This window comes from Nematolebias whitei, chromosome 22, assembly GCF_014905685.2.
Source record: "Nematolebias whitei isolate Nwh7 chromosome 22, NemWhi1, whole genome shotgun sequence".
Taxonomy (NCBI): domain Eukaryota; kingdom Metazoa; phylum Chordata; class Actinopteri; order Cyprinodontiformes; family Rivulidae; genus Nematolebias; species Nematolebias whitei.
Window position 1 is genome coordinate 9,816,872 of NC_056519.1, and position 20,104 is coordinate 9,836,975.

The window sequence follows — 20,104 nt, forward strand, 5'->3', positions numbered from 1 at the left end:
CTGAACATCCATCCATCCATCCATTATCTTTTACCCACTTCTTCCATTTTGGGTCACGGGGATCGCTGGTGTCCATGTCCAGCAATCACTGTGCAAGGGGCATGGTACACCCTGGACAGGTCGCAAATCCATCACAGGGCCACATAGAGACAAACGAGACAACCATTCATGCTCTCACTCACACCTAGGGACAATTTAGAGTTACCAATCAGCCTAACATGCATGTTTTTGGTCTGTGGGAGGAAACTGGAGTACCTGGAGAAAACCCACACATGCACAGAGAGAACATGCAAACTCCACCCAGAAAGGCCCCTGGACTGGGATTTGAACCGGGGACCTGTTCTCTGAGAGGCAGCAACTCTTCCAGTTGTGCCACCATGCTGCCCAAAACTGAACATAAAATTGGGTTTATTTTTCAGAAAATAATGCTACGAAACGCCTTATAGCTGCTACTTTCCTTTCGGCCATTGACTATGGTGACATTTATATGAATGCTCCTGCAAGCACCTTGCAGATGTTGGATGCTGTCTACCACAGTGCGCTGATTCATAACTGGCTGTAACTACCGTACCCATCACTGCACCCTGTATTCACTGGTCAACTGGTCATCATTAACTTAACACAGGCTCTCACACACCGGTACGTTTTCATCTATAAATCACTCCTTGGTGCGCGCTCAGGCCATCATTACCTGCAGCGTCCTCTGTGTGGACTGAAGTCAGCAAAAGGGCCTTCTCTTACTCTGCTCCTGGAACACTTTACAAAAAGATCAGAAGCTCTCGACCATGACCTCTATAAGGGATTTCAAACAACTGTTAAGTTCAATGCAAAAATCAATGCAGACATGTTCTTGTTTTTAGTATTTTACCTCGTTTCATAATGTAGCTTGATTTTATTTTGTTTTATATTACTACTTTTATTTACTTTTCATTTTATATGCATTTTTTTTTCTTTTTATTGTTGCGTGCACCTTATCTGTGGTTTTGTCTAAAACAGGTCTCTCTTGAAAATGAGTCCTGGTGACTCAATGAGACATACCAGTATAAATAAAGGTTGAATGAAAAGTGTAATTAAAAAAAAAGTTGCCACTGAAGCAGACTGCTAGTCCACAGAGGCTGTAATAGGTCACAGATTAGATATTGTGACAAATACAAACAGCATTTGCAGGAAAGTTTCCAAAACTGTCTTGCAACTTGCAAAAGGATTTTCAATTTCCTCGCCTGAGCTGGAAGGTCAAAATAGTCACCAATTTGTTGCAAACGTAAAGTCACCCAGGCTTTACATGAACTATTGCTGTGAACACGCTACAGACAATCATGTTCCTCGGTGAAAAAGCATGCCGACTTCTGATTGTAACGTGACAAAGTGTAACGATGTATAAAATAGTGTTTCATGAACCACTCCGACATTTGAGTTGTTTTAAAACACTGGCTGCAGCGACTCTTTGTCCATAACTGCTTTTTTAATTCTCTGATGATTAAGTGGTGTCTACTGTAGGTGAGATATTGACCAGTAACTCCAGAGAATCCCATTTAAAAAATACAAACTGTCCTTTTAAATAGTTCACAAGACCTCCTACCTTCTGTGTACCATTTTAAAAGTGCCAAGATGAAGAAAAAAAAAATGGTTTAAAAGTCTTTATTCCATTTTATCCAACATATTTTGATGTAAACACTGATTTAAAAAAACACTTTTGGGGTGTAAACATTAAGAAATCACAACACGAGATGAGATCTAGAAAGCATCTGTATGGTAAGAAATACCCAACAAAACCAAGCTGGGTGATTTCGATCGGCTGAAATCACTTGCTGCGATTTTTACATTTAAATGTGGTTATTTCCCACAAACTCTGCACAACATCTGAAAATCAGTTTGTGCGTTTAGGCATTCAGCTGCAAAGCCTCTGAACAAATCGGTGTCAAAATCAGATTTAATGCATAGCAGACCATATCGAGCCTCTCCGTCTGCAAAGCTTTTGTCAGCACGTAATCAAGCTGATGGGATGCAGCGGCGTTACAGGAAGGAGGGGAAGAAATAAGCATGTTTGATTTATAAATACCATTAACAATGTTTGATGCCGATGTTCATTAATTGTACGGAGGAAAGAGTTTGGGGGAAGAATTGTTGCTGCTAGAGAGAAGTTCTTTGCATAAATATCCGACTGCGGTAAATGGCTTTCAGTATAAATTTTCCTTCAGCTGAAGTCGTTAGAATTTTTAGTCACCATTCTCACACTTGCATGTGGTTTTTAATAAGGTGATGCTCTGCGTCTCGAGCAGGTGCATTCTGCTCACGATTCCATCCATCTGCCTTCAGTCCCACCCGAATTTGTCAAACAGTGAGAACTTGTTTATGAGCAATCTGCCTCTCATCCTTCGCCCCGACGGCCCATCACTTATGCGTCTTCAAGGCCCAGTCAGAGGCAACCTTTCTCTCCCTCAAGCAATTTCTCCTTCCATCCATCCCAGCCCTCGTCCTTCGCCCCTTTCTTTTCCCCCATCCTTCATTTGGCCTCAAAGCCCAGCTGGATCAGCGTCTGCATCAGGGCCGTCTCCTCCACAAACCTGGCGTCCACATTCTCCTGCTCTACGAACGGGTTCAGAGCTGCTCCAAGTGAGGCAAAGGAAAGACGAGAGGACATAACAGTTACACACTTCGTCTTTCTACACGTCCTGCTCCTCAGAGATAGCAGTTTTTACTTTTTTTTAGCCAAACTTGCACATAAATCCTCTAAACTCCTTCATATCTGGACTACGCAGGACATACACACACCTTGTTCTTCAATAGTCGATAGGGTTTTTGCCAAGTAGGTAAGAGGTAGAAACTCGTGCCTGAAGCTGGGCTTGTCACTCCCAGTGAATGGACTTCCCTGAGGAGAAGGAGACGCATTTAGGTATATCTGCAGCAACTCCTGAGACAAGTCACTTTAAAGTGGGATATTTTTTATGTTTCTGAAGCACATGGGACACACTCTTACCTTGTTACCTGTTACCTTATTTTTGCTATGTTTCTCAAGCAGAGTTTTGACGTAATCTCTGGAGATTGAAGCTGAACTGACGGGATGATCCCACATGTGGCAAATCCTCTGCTCCATTGGCTACACACACACACAGAGGCAAAGCAATAGTTTACATTTTAGGCATGTAGCCCCTGCTTTCAAATGAAAACAAAAAAAAATCTGATTCCCTGGTGGCCGTAAACAGCTGTCCCTTTCTTTTGTACCAACTGGAAAGCAAAAGCGTTCCTGAAGAGCGGACTGCTAATGAGGGGTACCAGAGAAATCATAGTTTTTAGGGGAGCTGTGAAATGCAAACTACAGTAATAAATCACAGTGAAGCAAACAGACACTTCAGCTGTGAGTGACAGGAGGATAAAACCTAGCTCTTTCTTATCCAGTCGGTTCTAAAAACACAGGCAGGTTGATAGAAAGCTACAGATTCACATCAAATGTAGCAATTTTCAGAGGCGAAATGACAAAAAGTTACGTTCCTTGAAAGTTAACACTATTTTTCTTCACTATCTGAATGAAAGCTGGTTATCTGTTTTCATTGGCTTTGTGACAGGAGTAGGCAGTGTGTTGTATTTATTTAGCTAATTTACTTTAGCAAACACAAAAATGGCTCCAAATCAGGCTGTTTGACAGATATTGAGCTAATATTTGGTGTGGTAGCTGAAAGGCATTTCCAGCACATACGTAGAACCCTTACACACCACACAAGGGTTTTGTTTTAAAACGTTGGTATAAAAGACACGAGGAGATATGCATTCCTATAGAAACGCTATGTCTTTTATGTATAAGTGTCTTTGTTTCTCTTTGGAATGTAACAGGAAAAAGGAATTCTGATTTGCACCTTTACATTCATGGATAAATGATTAATTAGTTTATCTTTTCTAAGAAATAGTTTGTATTGAGTGTTAGTGAGTTTATTCAAGGTACAAATCCTCAGTTGGGAAATGGTGCAACTCCACTTGAGTCTGCGTGTTTGTGTCAGTTGAACCTGCTCAATCTCCACCAGCAAAAGTCAGATGGTCAGGGAACGAAAACACAAAGCACTCAACATTCTTGTGATCACACACACACCCCTCTACATACACACATGAACCAGTAGACATTATACAAGAACATCAGACAGTCCTATCTCCACCAACCCCTCCTTTGCACACAGACACACTCACACACACCAGCTGGTTTCTACGAGTGTTCTGTGATGAGCCCGAGGGGGGCTTCAGGGAAATGAGACTCCAGATAACTTCCAATTCATAATTAGAGCAGAGTGGGAAGTTTGGGAAAGAACTGCATCAGGAAAAAAAAAAACACGGAAATTTCCTCAGGACTAATGGAACGCACCATGATGGCCACAGTTTGATTGTTTTTTTCTTATTTTGGAAGCCATTTTTCACTGCTGGAGATAAATATTGGAAATAATCCATCTCCCCTGGACTCGTCTATAAGTTTACTTGGAATCATGGTTTCTAAAAGTCAAAATTTGAAGAACCATTTATTTTGTTTGCAGTAAAATATTCAAATCTTTTGGCATCATTAGTAAGTTTTGTAGTTGAGCTCATCAGATGTTTTAAGTGATTGCATTACAGTTTATTTTTATTAGTCTGTTAAACCAATTCATATAATAAAATTGTACATCACTGTTCATTTTATCAGCTTGGAGCACATTTACAGGTATGTTTGTGTGTACATATTTTACATAGGGATGCACGATATTATCGGCATGGTATCGGTATCAGCCAATATTAGCGATAAAGTTTAAATATCGGACATTGGCCATATAAATCACCAAAATAAAAGGCGCTGTTCATATATATATATATATATATATATATGCCCCTTTTTGGCATCTGGTAGCAGCCAAACTGACAAAGACCATGCAGAATAATGTAGTATTTTAATTCCACAGCAGAGAAAGCTATGTATTCTCTGTAAGTAGATCAAGGGAAAAAAATATCGGTATTGGTATCAGTTATCAGTTACCGGCCAAATAAGTTTTAACATATTGGGATATCAGATAACGCCCAAAAATTCAATATTGTCCCTAATCTTACACATTTATTTTGTGTTTGAATGTATAAATTCTTTATTTGTTTACATGATTTTTGAATCCACTTATAAGCCCAATTTTATTTTATTTTTTACCCTTAAAGCAATATTTTTCTTTATTATATTGTGTAGTTAAATCAACTAAAACCCTAAATTCATAACCCAAGTCTCTGTCACGTATACATTAGGATTTCTAGAGATCTTTATTCACCTAAAGCTGCTAAAATTATTCAAAACTGACCTTTTTTTTTTATTTTTTTATTTCACCTTCTTGACCACACAAACAGCTGTACCTGAGGAAGCCTCTTAAGTATGCTGAACTTCAGCCTCTCACTGGTCTTGCTGTTGTCCAAGTCTAAAACACAAAGACATAAATCATGCTTATTATTATTATTATTCTGGAGACAAATCCTGTGTGAGAACACCACTTAACAACTTCACACATCATCTCTGCACATGTGCCTGAAATATTTCCCCTTTGCAGGTAAAGACAGGATTCAGAAGTTGATCAAAATCAGAAGTCAATTTATATGTAGCTCTAATACTTATAAAAGAGGTAGTGGAAAAACATACAACACGTATGAGAATTTATTAGAAACCCCCAACATAAAGAAACATGGCAGTCTTTGGAAAAGCTCTGATGAGTTTGTTTGTGCTTGTAATGAATTAGAAAGTTCACACCTGAGCAGCCAAAACAGAGTTTCAAATAGATGAACAGATTTTTAATTAATCTCTGAGAAGAAGTGACGCACAGAATACCATACAATAAGAGTCTTGAAATATTAATTTGTCTAACTTTGAGCTTGGAAACTATTTGAATGCAGTGCTTTGAATGTCCTTTTATTAAAACCATATCACCAAATTTAAATGACAACAAACTCCAAAGCATTCTCGCCTTAAAATGAGTAAAAGGTTTTTATTTTTTTCATGACAGTCTTCTAGACCATCAACAATAAGTCCAGCATGTCGGCATACATGCCTTCCTCTGGGAATCAATCAGATTCAATCAATTTTCAAATCTTTTTAAAGAAATAGTTCACCATTAGGAGCTCTCCCCCCTGCAATGAATGCATCAGCAAGACCCTGCTTCTAAAGGCCAGTTGGTTTCCAACATGATACAAAGGCAAAATAAGGATTCAAAAAACGCAAAAATAACCATTTGTCCTAGTAAAACCTTTTAAATATGAGTACTTATAAAAAGACAGAAGAAGCTAGGTCTTTTCACCACTGCTGTAGACCAGAATGGTTTTAGAGACGAGGTATTACGCTGTTTGACTCTCAGAGGAAGGACTGTATAGCAAAATGCACTGGGATTTGTTCTTTACTGGTGTAGAAGAATATGCCATACAAAAAGGCATTTCAGCGAGAGAGTGCCTTGGGTGATGAAAGTCTCAAAGGGGGGAAAAAATGGAACAATAGCTGAGCTCATAAATTTCAGCTAAGAAAATAGGAATTGTTAAAAATGTAAATGAGACGCACTCAAGAAATGGGTTCTTGAGTGCATCTCATAAACAACTTTTTTCATCTCAACTCTGGCCATTTATCGGGTTCATGTGTGCATCTTCTATAGTTGCACTTCTGTTGGGAAAACTATCTGCAAACAGATGGAGACAAATATAAACATCTGCCAAAGGTTTCTGAACCAACTTTGTGATAGTTCTCACTACAGATAAGTAACTATTTTGTTTGTATTTTTGGAAAGCTATTTGAAACCTCTGTAAATTAAAAAAAAAAAAAAAAAAGTTAGTTTCCTAAATATGGGATGTTTGATGCAAGCCAGGGAACTAAAAGGGCTATTCCAAGAAAAAACAGCTTCACATCATTACCATTCCAAGCCTCAACTGTAATCAATTCATGCCTGGATTTAACCCGCCTAAACACTCTCTCTCCAAGCCTAATCAGGACAGCAGTAATGACAATTTTTACCTCATTTGGATCGTGTTTATGTTCCCACGAAAGCTACTGGGCCCAAAAAGGTTGGGGTTTATAGCAGAAAACATGACAGGTCACATACACAAGTCAGGGTTTGTATTCTCAGTGGGGGAACCTCTTCAGTCCACAAATGGTAAATGGACTGTATTTATATAGCGCCTTTCTACCTGATCAAGATACTCAAAGCACTTTATAACACAATCTGTGCCCTAATTTACCGCCACACACAAATTTTTCATTTAACCTTTATTTATACAGGTTAATCCCATTGAGCCTCGGGAACTCATTCATACTGCACTCTACTACATCTCTACACAGTCATACACCGATGGGAGACGCATCAAAGGAAATGAGGGGTTCAGTGTCTTGCCCAAGAGCACTTCAACATGTGACTGCAGATGGAATCGAACCCCCAACGCTCCCATTGGAGGACGACTGCTCTAACCGGTCAGCCACAGCTGCACAAAGTCATGCTCAAAAAGTTAATACAAGCTACTCCCTTAATTGACATCATTATTATTTAAGTTTATTTCATAACAAGAACTTTGGCCCTCCATTTAAGAGCTGTTCTCGGGCTCATCTGTTCATCACACTTTCTGCTTTGGTCTTTGGGGCAGTTTTGAGATGTAGTTTACCACAGGTGTGACACGAATCAGCCATCCAGATGATTATGGTTTCACAAAGTATATTGACAGATGACATAAAAAATAGGATGGGACTGAACAAGAATCTGTTGCCTCATTAGCTTTGTGAGGCAATAATAAACACGAGTGGCGCTACATGCTAATGTCACACTACATCCTTGTGGCATTAAGTCATACTGCCGTGAACAAGCCAAAACTTTGTCCTGTTTGACTCAATGTGAAAGACAAAGATAATATAGTCAGGCATGTTCTAAAAAGTAAAATAATTAAATCAGTGGCAAGGAAGAGTAGGCACACTTTCATTGATTTATTTGTTTTTCAGACGTTTCAAATTAGATCCAAGTGTTACAAATTAAATGCCAAAGCTTGGAATTTATTTTTATTTTTTGTCATTTACCCGTTATTTATCCAGGTAGTCTCATTGAGCCACGAGAACTCATTTTCAAGAGAGACCTGTTTAGGGAGCAGATGGGGTGGTTAAGGGCCTTGCTCATGGGCCCAGAGTGGGGCGAATGAGGGTGGAGGCAGGTGTGGGTGCTTCACCTACCCCGCCCACATTTTTGATGTTGTCAGTACCGGGGAGTGAACCTGCGACTTTCCGATCACAGGCCCACCTCTCTAACCTCTGCGCCACCACTCCCCCATTTAAAAATAACAAGTGGACTCGGTCTTTTTAATTAAAGAGTATAGGCAATTTCAGCTTCTTTTTGAGGGTGCTCAAGCTTTCCTAAATTTTAACTCTGCCCCCCTAAACAATTAAGGAATCATCATTACAATTTTGTAAGGAAACTCAGTTCTCAAACCTTTGATTCACCTAAATATTGAATAAATATGGACTAATTGATGACACTTGAACGGGCCAGTAAAATCAGATTTTTTTTTTTAACGAGTTGGATCCACAACGCCACCTGTCAATCAGTCCAGTAGGCTTGCCTGTCAATCAGTCCATTAGGCTTGTCAGCAACTGACCAATCGGCAACTTCAGTTCATCCAGAAGTGAAACACCTTTTACCCGCAGGAACTGCACCCCTTTTCCTCGGACAACATTTTCAGGGTTTTGCATTGCAAATGCTTTGCGGTCAGAGGGATTTCCTGAAAAATCAGGGTGCTCATCTCTTCAGGGTTTTGTGTCAACAAGGCGGGGGGAGGAGGGGGAGACACCTCTGTGTTGTACTCTAGTTTAGCACTACGTTAGTGCCGGCAGTTGTTGACCAGGGTGTGGGTGTTAGGGTGCGTGAGAGAAGCGGAGCATGCTCTACTCACACAAGGAGAGCTGTTGGTCAGGCTACTTCTTGTTGTGCCATGCTCTCTAATATAATTGAATCAAGTGTTTATTTATGTAGGTAAACGTAGATGTTTAACAACCCATTAAAATACATCAGAATGCATGAAATGGTATCTATCCATCCCTCCATCCACCCACCCATTATCTTTTCCTACTTCTTCCTTTTCAGGTCGCGGGGGTCACTGGTGGCCATGTCTAGCTATCACTGTGCGAGAAACGGGGTACACCCTGGATACACCCTGGACAGATTGCAAGTCCATCACAGGGCCATGTAGAGACAAACAAGACAAACAACCTCTACCAGCATCTACTTTTTTTCAAAATTTCCCAAATGTGTGTCGTCTCTGCCCCATTACAAATGCCTCTGATGCCAATGGCCATCGTATTGTTAAAGCTAAGAGCCATTGTCAGCACTGGGAACTAAGCACCCCTAAAGGTCAGATTCTAGAATCACCCCTGTTAAAGAGTACTGCATCAACATATCCATCCATCCATCCATTATCTTTACCCGCTTATTCCATTTTGGGTCACGGGGGTCACCGGTGCCCATGTCTAGCAATCACTGTGCGAGGGGCGGGGTACACCCTGGACGGGTCGCAAGTTCATCACAGGGCCACATAGAGACAAACGAGACAAACAAACATTCAGTCTCTCACTCACACCTAGGGACAATTTAGAATTACCAATCAGCCTAACATGCATGTTTTTGGTCTGTGGGAGGAAACAGGAGTACCCAGAGAAAACCCACGCATGCACGGACAGAACATGCAAACTCCACCCAGAAAGGCCCCTGGACCGGGGTTTGAACCAAGGACCTGCTCGCTGAGAGGCAGCAGCTCTACCAGTTGCGCCACCATGCTGCCTCGGTTTAGAAAATAATCCAGATTATTTTTCCAATCCCATCATAAAGAAACAAAACCACAAGAAGCATATACTTTACATAAATTGGTAGTTTATTCTGGGTTGGGTGGCACAGTAAGTTCAGTTCAATAGTAGACTCAATGCAGAAAGAAGAATCCTTTAAAAATCATTAAAAGATAAACAGATAACTCTTAAGAACCCTTGGTGTCAGACTTCTTGTATCCATAATCAGGAATAAATGGCTAAAACTTAAATTGTATAGAAGATGTGCAAAGAACAAAATCATCTTTTTCATCCACAAAGAGGTATAGTGTGAAAAGAAACTAAAAAACAACATATTGAAAAATGGTCCTCTTAACAGATTAATCTGTCTGAAAGTTTCCAGACCACAGGAAGAATACAGATGTTTAGCAAAGACTTTTTCAGGAGAAACAGCTTCTAGTCACTGATTCAGTTATGAATTATACATTTTATTACAGCCGGGCCATTTCTCTATTATCTGAGACTGAACTGGAGGTAGACCACTCACCAGGATAATAGGTCTCCTAAAACAAGCAAACCATCATTGAATCCCTTGAAATTTTGTTGATGGGTTTTGAAACAAGCACGAGAATCTTCAAACACCTTGACACTCAAGGGATGCTGTTTGGTGGGTTGGCCCCAAGTTTCAAACGTGACTGAGACTTGTAGATTGTAAAATAAAGCAGCCATAAAAGATTGTTCTGCTCAAAGGATAACATGAACACCAGAGGTTATACCTTGTTTTGTGTTGAAGAAAATCTTTCAGTCCTTAACAGCTTGTGACCGTCGTTATGAAACTGTCACTTACAGCAATCTCGAGCTCAGAATCATCAACAGGATCCAATTTTTTATTGCACCCTTGACTAGACAGCAGCCAACCCCCCTGTAAAGAATAGATGTGACACACTCTGATTCACAAACTGATAAACTTTGCAGTAGCAGCAACACAGGGTCACGGTAGTTTGGTAGTCAGTACAGTGGCTTTGAGAAGAGGGATCACATTGTCTCCTGCTTCCACTCCACTATGGCCTTAGCCAACGATGCCATCACCTCTTTCTCATCCTCCTTTCCTTCTGTCACCAACTGCTCCTCCTCAGGAACACCTCTAACCTCCTGCCTGCATCCCTGGTACTGGTTTTATTATCGCAATCAGCTGCTTATAGGGGATCCCTGCCAACATCAGTCAAACTCGGCAAGCGTCTGAAAGGCTCCTCCATGTTGCAGTGCTTATTCTTCAGCTTGGCTGTGTCGGATCTCCTACCCTGCTGTGCTTACCAGCTGGTGGAGTAATTTACTTCATTGAACCACGCTTTGGCAAATAATCTAAAAAGTCTGTTGCACTAAAAAGGTAGAAATGACCAATAACTAACATCTTGCTCAAACTTTTACACGAGAAGTTTTCAAAGAAGACATATTATGCCCCTTTACAACAAACTGACATGATTTCCCGAGGTCATAATGAAATTAACACATTTTGAACAAAATGCAACATAACTGAAGTACAACAGCTCCAATTTTCCCTGTATTTAGTCTTTACAGCAAAACACTAAAATATCGTACTTGCCGCTGTACATGTCGCACTGTCGTATAGGTCGCATCAGTCCAAATATGCCTAATGAAGTGAAAAAAACATGAATACGTCGCTTCGTCTTATAAGTCACATCTATTGCGCGTCACCGCTGACAACCCGGAAATGTGGGCCGGTGTGCCAAAAAATTATTGGCTGCCAAATGGCGGCCGCAGGAGCGTGCATGGGAGGACTTTAACAAGAATTTAACAAGATTAACACTTAAAAACAATTATTTGTTTGCTCAAAATTTATAGTAAAGGTGTGTCTCAGTCGAACTTTTGCTTAACAAATGCACTTTGACGGCCAAATCAGCTGCATTTCAAAAGCCGATATGAGGAAGCAGGAGCGTGCAGAGGGATGACTCACTGTGCATGTCTTCAAAATTTAACAAGATAACCACCTAAAAACAATTATTTGTTTGCCTGACATTTTAGTAAAGGTGTGTCTCTATTGAACTTTTTCTTAATAAATGCACTTTGACGGTCAAATCAGCTGCATATCGCCTGGGCAGCGTGGCAAAATGCAATTGATTTGACGTTTGCTCCTGGAGTTCTGGAGTGAGACAAAGGTGACCTAGTATGGCAAGCCAAATGTCTCATTAATAGCCACTTTTACCTATTAATGAGACACTTGGCTTGCCATATTAGTTGAAGGCCCTCTAGTGTCTGAAAATGGTAGTGTTCAATATTTTCCATGTCAGAATGAATGAAATCGTCAGATCTCAGACAAAAATTGGTTATAAATATGGGAAAAAAACATAAATAAGTTGTTTCGCTGTATAAGTCACAGGCATTCTAATTTATGCAAAAAACTGCGACTTATACAGCAAAAAATACGGTAGTTATAAATCATGGTGGTATTCAAAGCAAACTAAACACATACTAAGTATACTGATATATATACAGGTACTTTATATTTTTCTTATTTGCATTTCAGCCAAGGACAGTTGGTACTATTGCATCTTTCTGACATAATTTTGTGTCCCGTTATCTTCAACTTTGAGCATTTTAACCATCAGATCCGGTGTAAAACTAAAAAATATTCATGCCATTTTCCAGATTCTTCATCATGCAAGGTGGAGAAAGGTAAATCAAACCTGGCAAAATGTTTAATCCTTTACACTTCAGCTTGCAGCCCTGCTGGCTCTTCTATTTGTGTTCTCACCAACGGAGGTGAAAAACAAAAATGAGCTGACTGACAAACTTCCCTACAACAATCAGACGATTTCACCAGTAGTGGAGGCAATCTACACTGGGTTTATAGCTGCTTGCCATCTGGTTTTGTTACTGTTTTGTTGCTTACTGTTTTTAAATGGGCTCAAGATTCAATTCAATTGTCAGACACAAAAATGCGAAGTACTACTAAACTCCAGTCAAAGCATAGCTGTGTTCCTCATTGTTGGCTTTTTAAAATCAAAAATAAACTGTGCAGCTTATATCTTTAAAAATAGAGCTTAAAATATGTGCAATCTTGAGCCAAACTATTTTAGTTAAAACACTGTTGCAGAATCGTCAGAAGTTACACAACAGGATTCACAATAAACAGTGAAATTTCAAAATATTCATTTAGTAAAATAATCATAGGAAAACCGGAAGTTCGACGATCATCAGCTACACCTGCCACTAATTTGTTAGAAATGCTTCCAAATACAGCTTTCCAAGATTTATGTGGCTAAGCAGCTTATTCTCAGAGGAAGAAGTAGCTTCTTCATAAACTTTTTTTTTTCTAAGTCACTGTAGACTTGGGAGCGAGGTACAATAAAAGTCTCACAAGATACAACGGTTGATTGCTGTAACTTCCTGAAAGATATGTCTGCAGGTAGGAGCAGAGCAGTAATCATTCTGCTTTGTTTTACTTAAACTAATGGTTCCCAACCATAGGCCCTGAGGAACACCTTCTTGTACATTTTAGTTGTTTTCCTGCTTCGACCCACCTGGTTTGAATGAAAGGGTGATTAACAGGCTTCTGCATAACTTGAGACGTAATTAAATCACTGAATCAGGTGTGTTGGAGTGGGGAAACAACTAAACCATGCAGGGTAGTGTTCCTTGAGGACCAGGGTTGGGACCTAAGTATCCAAATTGCAATACATTCCACCATGTTTTATTTTATGAAACAAAATCAAAAGCCAAACTTGAAAAGTTGTGTATAGAAAGCTTCAACCATTGTGCCCAGATTCGTAAAACCCCCAAATTAAGAAAGGTGGATTTCTTTTGTCGACGATTGTAGGAGTGTGTGGCACAGATACTGTTTGTTCCACATGCCGAACTGAAAATGAATGAAATGAATGAAAATGTAGCCGAAGTTCAATTAAAAAAACTTGGAAAGGCTGTCAGAAAGCCTGGACAATTGTTCAAAACCACTTAAAGAGATTACAAGAAAGTCCTCTGAAACAAATGATAAATAAAGAAGTGAGGGATAACTCGAGTTTTTTTTTTTTTTTTTGCAGAGTACTGTACATGATTGCATTTTTCCTGTTTAAAAGGGAGTGTGTGCGTGTGTATACCTGTCATGAGACGAGACACAAAGGTTTCGGTGAGCTGCAGGAAACCGTGGTCAATGTACTGTAAAAATGTGTGATGAGGAAGGCAACGAACAGCAAACACAGCAAACAGGGTGTGATAGCCTGGAGAGAGACAAAGAGAAAACATGGACAGATGAGAGAGAAATGAAACATGCAGCTTGCTGGCAATGATTGCAATTTTAGCAAACATGTTCACAAGCTAATGCAGCTAACGTGCTAATTCACCGTTTCTGTGTGTGTGTGTGTGTTTGTTGAAGAACTGTGCTGTTAACCCCAACAGAAACTTAAGCCATGAACTTTGGATCTTATTTGTGGCTACGGCCATGTTTGAATCCATATTCATCAGCTTCAAGAGAAACATCTGAGAGCAAAGTTTTAACTGAGCTGAGCACTAAGTGATTCATAACGACCAGAGGAATGCTTCAGAATTCAGACCATCATGTTGGCTCAATACTTTGGGACTCCAACAAAAGGCAGACTGTTAGAATCTCTATCTAACCAGTCTGGATGAGGACAGATGTCTCTCCCTCTGCACTTTCTACAGCCAGTTAGTCAGCGAAGGTCCACAGTCGCTGTGGCTGCAACAAAACCAACTGGATCCTTCCATTTCCTGCAAGCTGCAATGACAACAAACCTTTCTGGACTAATTTGAGATACAATGTACCGTTAAACATTCAGGTTTAAAAGTGTGGAGCTGAATTTTGAGCTAAGAGAACACGGGAGTGTTCCTTTTCACCCAAGGATCTACATCCACCACAAATGTCTGATGGTCTTTGAAAGGACTGTTGGACACAAGCAAGTCTTAACTGCCAAGGACTGAATCAAAAGCTGACCTAATCACAGCTGTGATTCCCACTGAGCCATCATCTGAAGTTCCTCACTCATCCTTGGTAGTTGTCTACCTGTGGTGTGCTAAGAACAACCTCCAACGCTCCACGAACTCAGCCCAGGACCTGGACTGCGTTCAACAGTGGAAGATTTTTGGCAAAACGGTAAGACTGCTTTTTTTTTCTTTTCTGTGTGGTTATGATTTCTGTCAACAATACCATATTTTAATAATTATTCTGGGGTTGGAAACAATCAGACTTGTTAGCATGACTGTTATGCTTTTATTTTGGAATTATTTATATGAATAGCTAGCCTCCTTTCTCTCTTCCCGCCATGAAAAACAGAGTATTTCATTCATACTTTAGTATCAAAAATTTTTTTTTAATTCATTAATCATCCGATTAAACAACTTTCTGCTAAAAAAGTTTACTGTAATAATTCATAACTCATTCCTTGAGCTGTAAAAATTGTAAATAAATCCCCTAAGAACCCCGAGAATGTCGAGCAAGAACAATAAAAGTTAAGGCTAATGTCCAGTACAGTATTACTGTTTGTTTATTTATTGTCACATATTTGTTTGCTACATATATATATGTGTGTGTGTGTGTGTATATATATAAAAGCAGAATTTGGATTTAGCATGCCAGCTACGTTATACACCTTCTCATAAGTACATTGCCTTGTGGAGGCATATTTTCTATTTTTTGTCTTCTTTCCCATGTAGTTAAGGATTTAAATTTTATTCATGAGTGACTAAAATTATAGAATTATGTAACAAACAGAAGCAAACGCTATAAAATTATATCAAATTAAAATATATGTTTTCACATACTGCCTAAGCCATTTCAGCATATGGCTAATGCTAAATACTATTGTGCATTTTTGTTGTTGCCTACTAAAAACACTTTTTTGTTTAATTCCAGCTGGCACCGAGACAGACCGGATTTATGATGGGTGCAATTGGCTGTGTAATACCAGGAGGAAGGGGCAGGCAGAGACCCCGTGTGGACTGCAGGATCCGAAGCATGAAGTGAAATACAGACCACTCCGCTGGGCTGGCCTTCTGCATCCTGGAAACACAAATTCATTAGAAGAGGAGGGTTACGTAACATAAGCACATGATGGAAAGAGAGGTCACGGACAGCTTCCTCGTTTAAACCCGTAAACACAGAGGGATTGGCGTGGGTAAGTATTTTATCAGCATTCATTATCGTCATTCTAAACAAGCTGAAAAACCAAAAAGGACTACTTACAAGCACAAAACACGAGGGCCAAGCTTGTACTTGAGCCAGACTGACTCCAGCATATGTCTGATCAGCTCCAACTACACACAAACACACACACAAACACACCTCAGTGTTTTGCTCCATTACATTCAAATGAAGCTGAAATCACTCGCTTGGAAACTTTGCACGACACAAGCATTTTGACTGAAACACCTGAAAAAAAGCAATTTGAGCCCTTCCCCCCTGCTATGATCCTTTCTTCTTGAAAATGTACGCTCACACTACAATCTGTTCCCCTTTTCTTTTTCCCATCTTCCTCATTTCATTTCCAGCAAACACATTTCAGGGTGCCTGCACCGACACTTTTGGATGATCATTTTAATGCATTTGACTTTGTGGAAACCTTGTTTCCACCAGCGGCTGCACTCGGCTATCTCCTGAACAAAAACAGGAAGATGGTGTGGCTCATCCACATCCTGAACACCAGCGGGAAACCTGCACTTGACACCAGCAGCATCACCCTCATCTGACCTCAGGGTGGACATTTTAACAGTGTGAATGCTTCTGAAGCGTTCACACTATTGTGATCCATTTTTCTTCCATACGTTTTTCGGCGCGATTCTCGTCCCGCAGTTTTCAAACTATTTCAACAAATCATAAATCAAAACATTCAGCTCTTTCAGGACAATCCTGCTATGACTTTTGGTATTGGTGCAACTTTAGCTTTTTGAAATATTTAGCTTTTTTTGACACTTTTTTCCTCATTGAAAGTGAATTGAGCTCATTTTACATCCTTCATATCTTTGTTTACAACCTTTGACTGCTCCTGTCACATTTTGTTCTGGTTCAGCTTCTTTCCTTGTGCAAATTTATACTTTTTCCCCCAGCTATTTTCAGCTAATTTCAGCTGTTTTTTCCCAGCTATTTTGAGATCCTTTTAGATTCTTTCTGCTAACTGCAACATTTTTGTGCTTTTTCCAACTCCTTCCTGCTAATTTCAGCTTGTTATGCTCCCTTCAGCTTATTTCTGCAAGTTTCAACTTTTTCTACCATTTCAGCTATTTGGCAGTTTTATGCTAATTTTAGCTTTTTCAGCTAATTCCACATTTTTTGCTCTCGTTTCATCCTTTTGCAAACTAATTCAGCAAAAATGTGCTCTCTTCACTTCCTTCTGGTAATTTATGCTTCTTTCTGATTTTTAGCTACTTTTCAGCAGTTTTTTGTTTGTTTGTTGCTAATTTTAGCTTTTTCAGATAATTTCTCACTTTTTTGTGTTAATTTCCGCTTCTTTCAGCAAGCAAGTTCTTTCTGCTTTCTTCTGCTAATTTAAGACTGTTCTACCTTTTTAGCTAACTTTTTAAGCAATTTTTAGCTGTTTTCAGATAAATTCAAGTTTTCATGGTAATTTCTGCTACATTCAGCCTGGTTAACTTCCTTTTGCTAATTTCAGCTCGTCATGCTCTTTTCTGCTTATTTCTGATAGTTTCAGCCATTTCTGCAATTTCAGCTACTATTTAGCAGTTTTGTGCAATTTTTTTTAGCTTTTTCAACCAATTCCAAATTTTTTAGCTCATTTCAGCTCTTTCCTTTCTTTCCTTTGGTAGTTTAAGCTTTTTTCTGCCTTTCAGCTACTTTTCAGCAGTTTTATTTATTTATTTATTTTGGCTAATATTTGCTTTTTTAGCTACTTTTCTAATTTTTGTGTTAATTTCTGCTTATTTAAACCCAATTCAGCAAATATGTTTTTTCTAATTTCTTCTGCTAATTTAGACTTATTTTTCCATTTAAGCTACATTTCAGAATGTTTTTAGCTAATTTAAGCTGCTTTTCAGCAAGTTCTTCAGCAGTAAGCATTCACACTGCATTTTCACAGGAATTGCAATTTCTCTAGTTAGATTTACTTATAAACCTAGACAAGAAAAAAACATAAATATTAGTAATAATAATAATAATGTTCAAGTTTCTCTACAATATATTTAGGTAAATTTAAAAAATGGATACAGTCCTTTATGTTCATGATATGATAATACACAATCTAAGACCATATACTTTATAAAGATTGCCCACAGTCTTGCATGCCAAAGTTTTACACAAAGATCTTGTGTGATCTGCTGACACTCAAGATATGTGGTAGAGTTCACTCTCAGCTGTTACCCCATCAAATCTCAGCATTGTATCTATTTAATTGACTGCTTTAACTATTTTTTAATCCAATTCTTCTTATTTTAATCATGATAAAATAGCTTGCATTTTATTATTTTAATTAATAAAAATGAAGAAGTTGGACAACCACAGACTTATTTGGCTTTCTAAATGAAATGCAGACGCAGCTATTTGTCTTAATGAGCGGCTCAGTGCGAGTAAACGGAGTAACCTTGGGGATAAACGTCTCTTACATAAACAAGAATATTGCAGCCGGTTTCATTTCATCGCGTTAGAGTTCAATATGCGCTGCTGCTTTTAGTAATTCATGTTCTGCAATTAGCAGCTTTCTCTTGCCTTGACACCGTATTTAAAAATAAAAGCCTCCTTGGTTGTTTGTAGCAACAGGGGCAGGAAATAAATATTGGTGACGATAATGTATAACCGAGCCGTAATTTATCACACCAAGCTTCCCTGGCTCTTAAAAGCCATAATCTATTTCATCCCTAACTTCTCCCCTGTGTCAATGCAGCCATTAGTCTCAATAAGCACCAACAAGAGAGGGAGATGTTCATTATTTGTTTGGGGGAAGGGGGGCGGAGTCTTTTTGAAAAAGTTTTTTCCAGCATGAGTCAGCTTGACAGGGACTCCGGTGTTACGTTTGCCGACCTCACTTAAAACAAAGTGTCCCTCGGGGCTTCTTCTCCTGTGTTCAAAATAAGTTTCGTTCCATTCAGCTGATTAAATCCAATAATCACCATGTGTCGAAGTCGTGGCAATTTTAAAACGATTACAGGTGCACCTATTTCCATCACGTTCAACTGGATTCTGGTGGTAAAAACTTCTAAGCTTGTTTCAGCAAGATGCAGAGCAGAGTGTCTTATCTATTTTTTGTCATTTGTAAATCCCAACATGGGGCACATTCTGCTTTCTATTCAGTCCCAGTTTTACCCTTGGCCTGATTTAAACCGTGGTGTTGATATATGCTGTGTGTCGGCTTTCAGAGCCTTAAAACTGGAGGGATTCACCTCGCAGGAATACTAAAATCTGACTCTACAACAGTCTCCATGAGACTGGGACACACAGCCGGTCTCTGTTTACCTTGTACTGTAAAGGACACCTGAATAATTGACACACAGTCTCATGTCTTCATTCCATTCAAGTATGAAAACGAAAAACTTGAAAACTTTAAATAATCTGACAGCAAGTACTTCTTTCTCCCTCTCTGCTGAGCTTCTGCTATGTGGATGTTTACGCACCAAGATCACATTCAGTTGGGTTTAACTGGACAAAATGAAAGATTTTTCAAATTACAGGGGGAATTGGTAATTGTCATTGTTTTGTGTTGGTTTTTGTTTTATTTGACAAATCATGGTCCCTGTGTGACGTATACAGTAGTCCCACACTTAGCACAGGGGATCCAGACACCCCCATGATAGGAGAAAATCCACGAAGTAGGGACATTATATTTATTTTAATATTTACAGTAGTCCCTCGCTACTTTGCGGTTCGTTTTTCGCAGACTCGCTCTGTCGCATTTTTTGGTTTTTTTTTTTTTTTCAAAATAAGAGTGGACATGACACACAATTGGCTGATTGATGGATGAGCCACACGATGGGCATGACATTTTTATTTGAAATTGTTTTAAATTATTTAGCACCTGCTGCACCTGTGTGCAGGCCACACTGCAGGAAAAAGTTCCTCCTGCAGCTCCTCCTTCCTCCTCCTTCAATCTACGTTCTGCAGTGGAAAAGTGGGCGTGGCCCAGAGTGCAGCTGTAGCAGAGAGCTGAGTTCATGATATGCTGTACTTTTTTAGATCATCTAGAGTTTAGAAACATTGTTTAGAATATTGCAAGAGTGTGGGAAGGGTTTAAAATGTATATATATATATATATATATATATTCTAAAATAGTCGACTACTTACTACTTGTACTACTATACCTACTTCGTGGTTTTTCACTCATCACGGGGCTTCAAGATATGGATCCCTCGAGATAAACGAGGGACTACTGTAT

General features: G+C 39.3%; 1 protein-coding gene across 1 annotated transcript in view; it reads right to left on the reverse strand.

Annotated features, from left to right (window-relative positions):
• Nucleotides 1–2,376: 2,376 nt before the first annotated feature.
• LOC119428265 (gamma-secretase activating protein) overlaps nucleotides 2,377–20,104 on the reverse strand; it is a 48,422-nt gene continuing 30,694 nt past the window's right edge. The window contains 7 exon segments of the mRNA XM_037695924.1: nucleotides 2,377–2,604; nucleotides 2,773–2,869; nucleotides 2,993–3,097; nucleotides 5,347–5,408; nucleotides 13,873–13,992; nucleotides 15,694–15,788; nucleotides 15,972–16,042. Coding sequence (XP_037551852.1) covers nucleotides 2,504–2,604; nucleotides 2,773–2,869; nucleotides 2,993–3,097; nucleotides 5,347–5,408; nucleotides 13,873–13,992; nucleotides 15,694–15,788; nucleotides 15,972–16,042 — 651 coding nt within the window. The 3' untranslated portion in view covers nucleotides 2,377–2,503.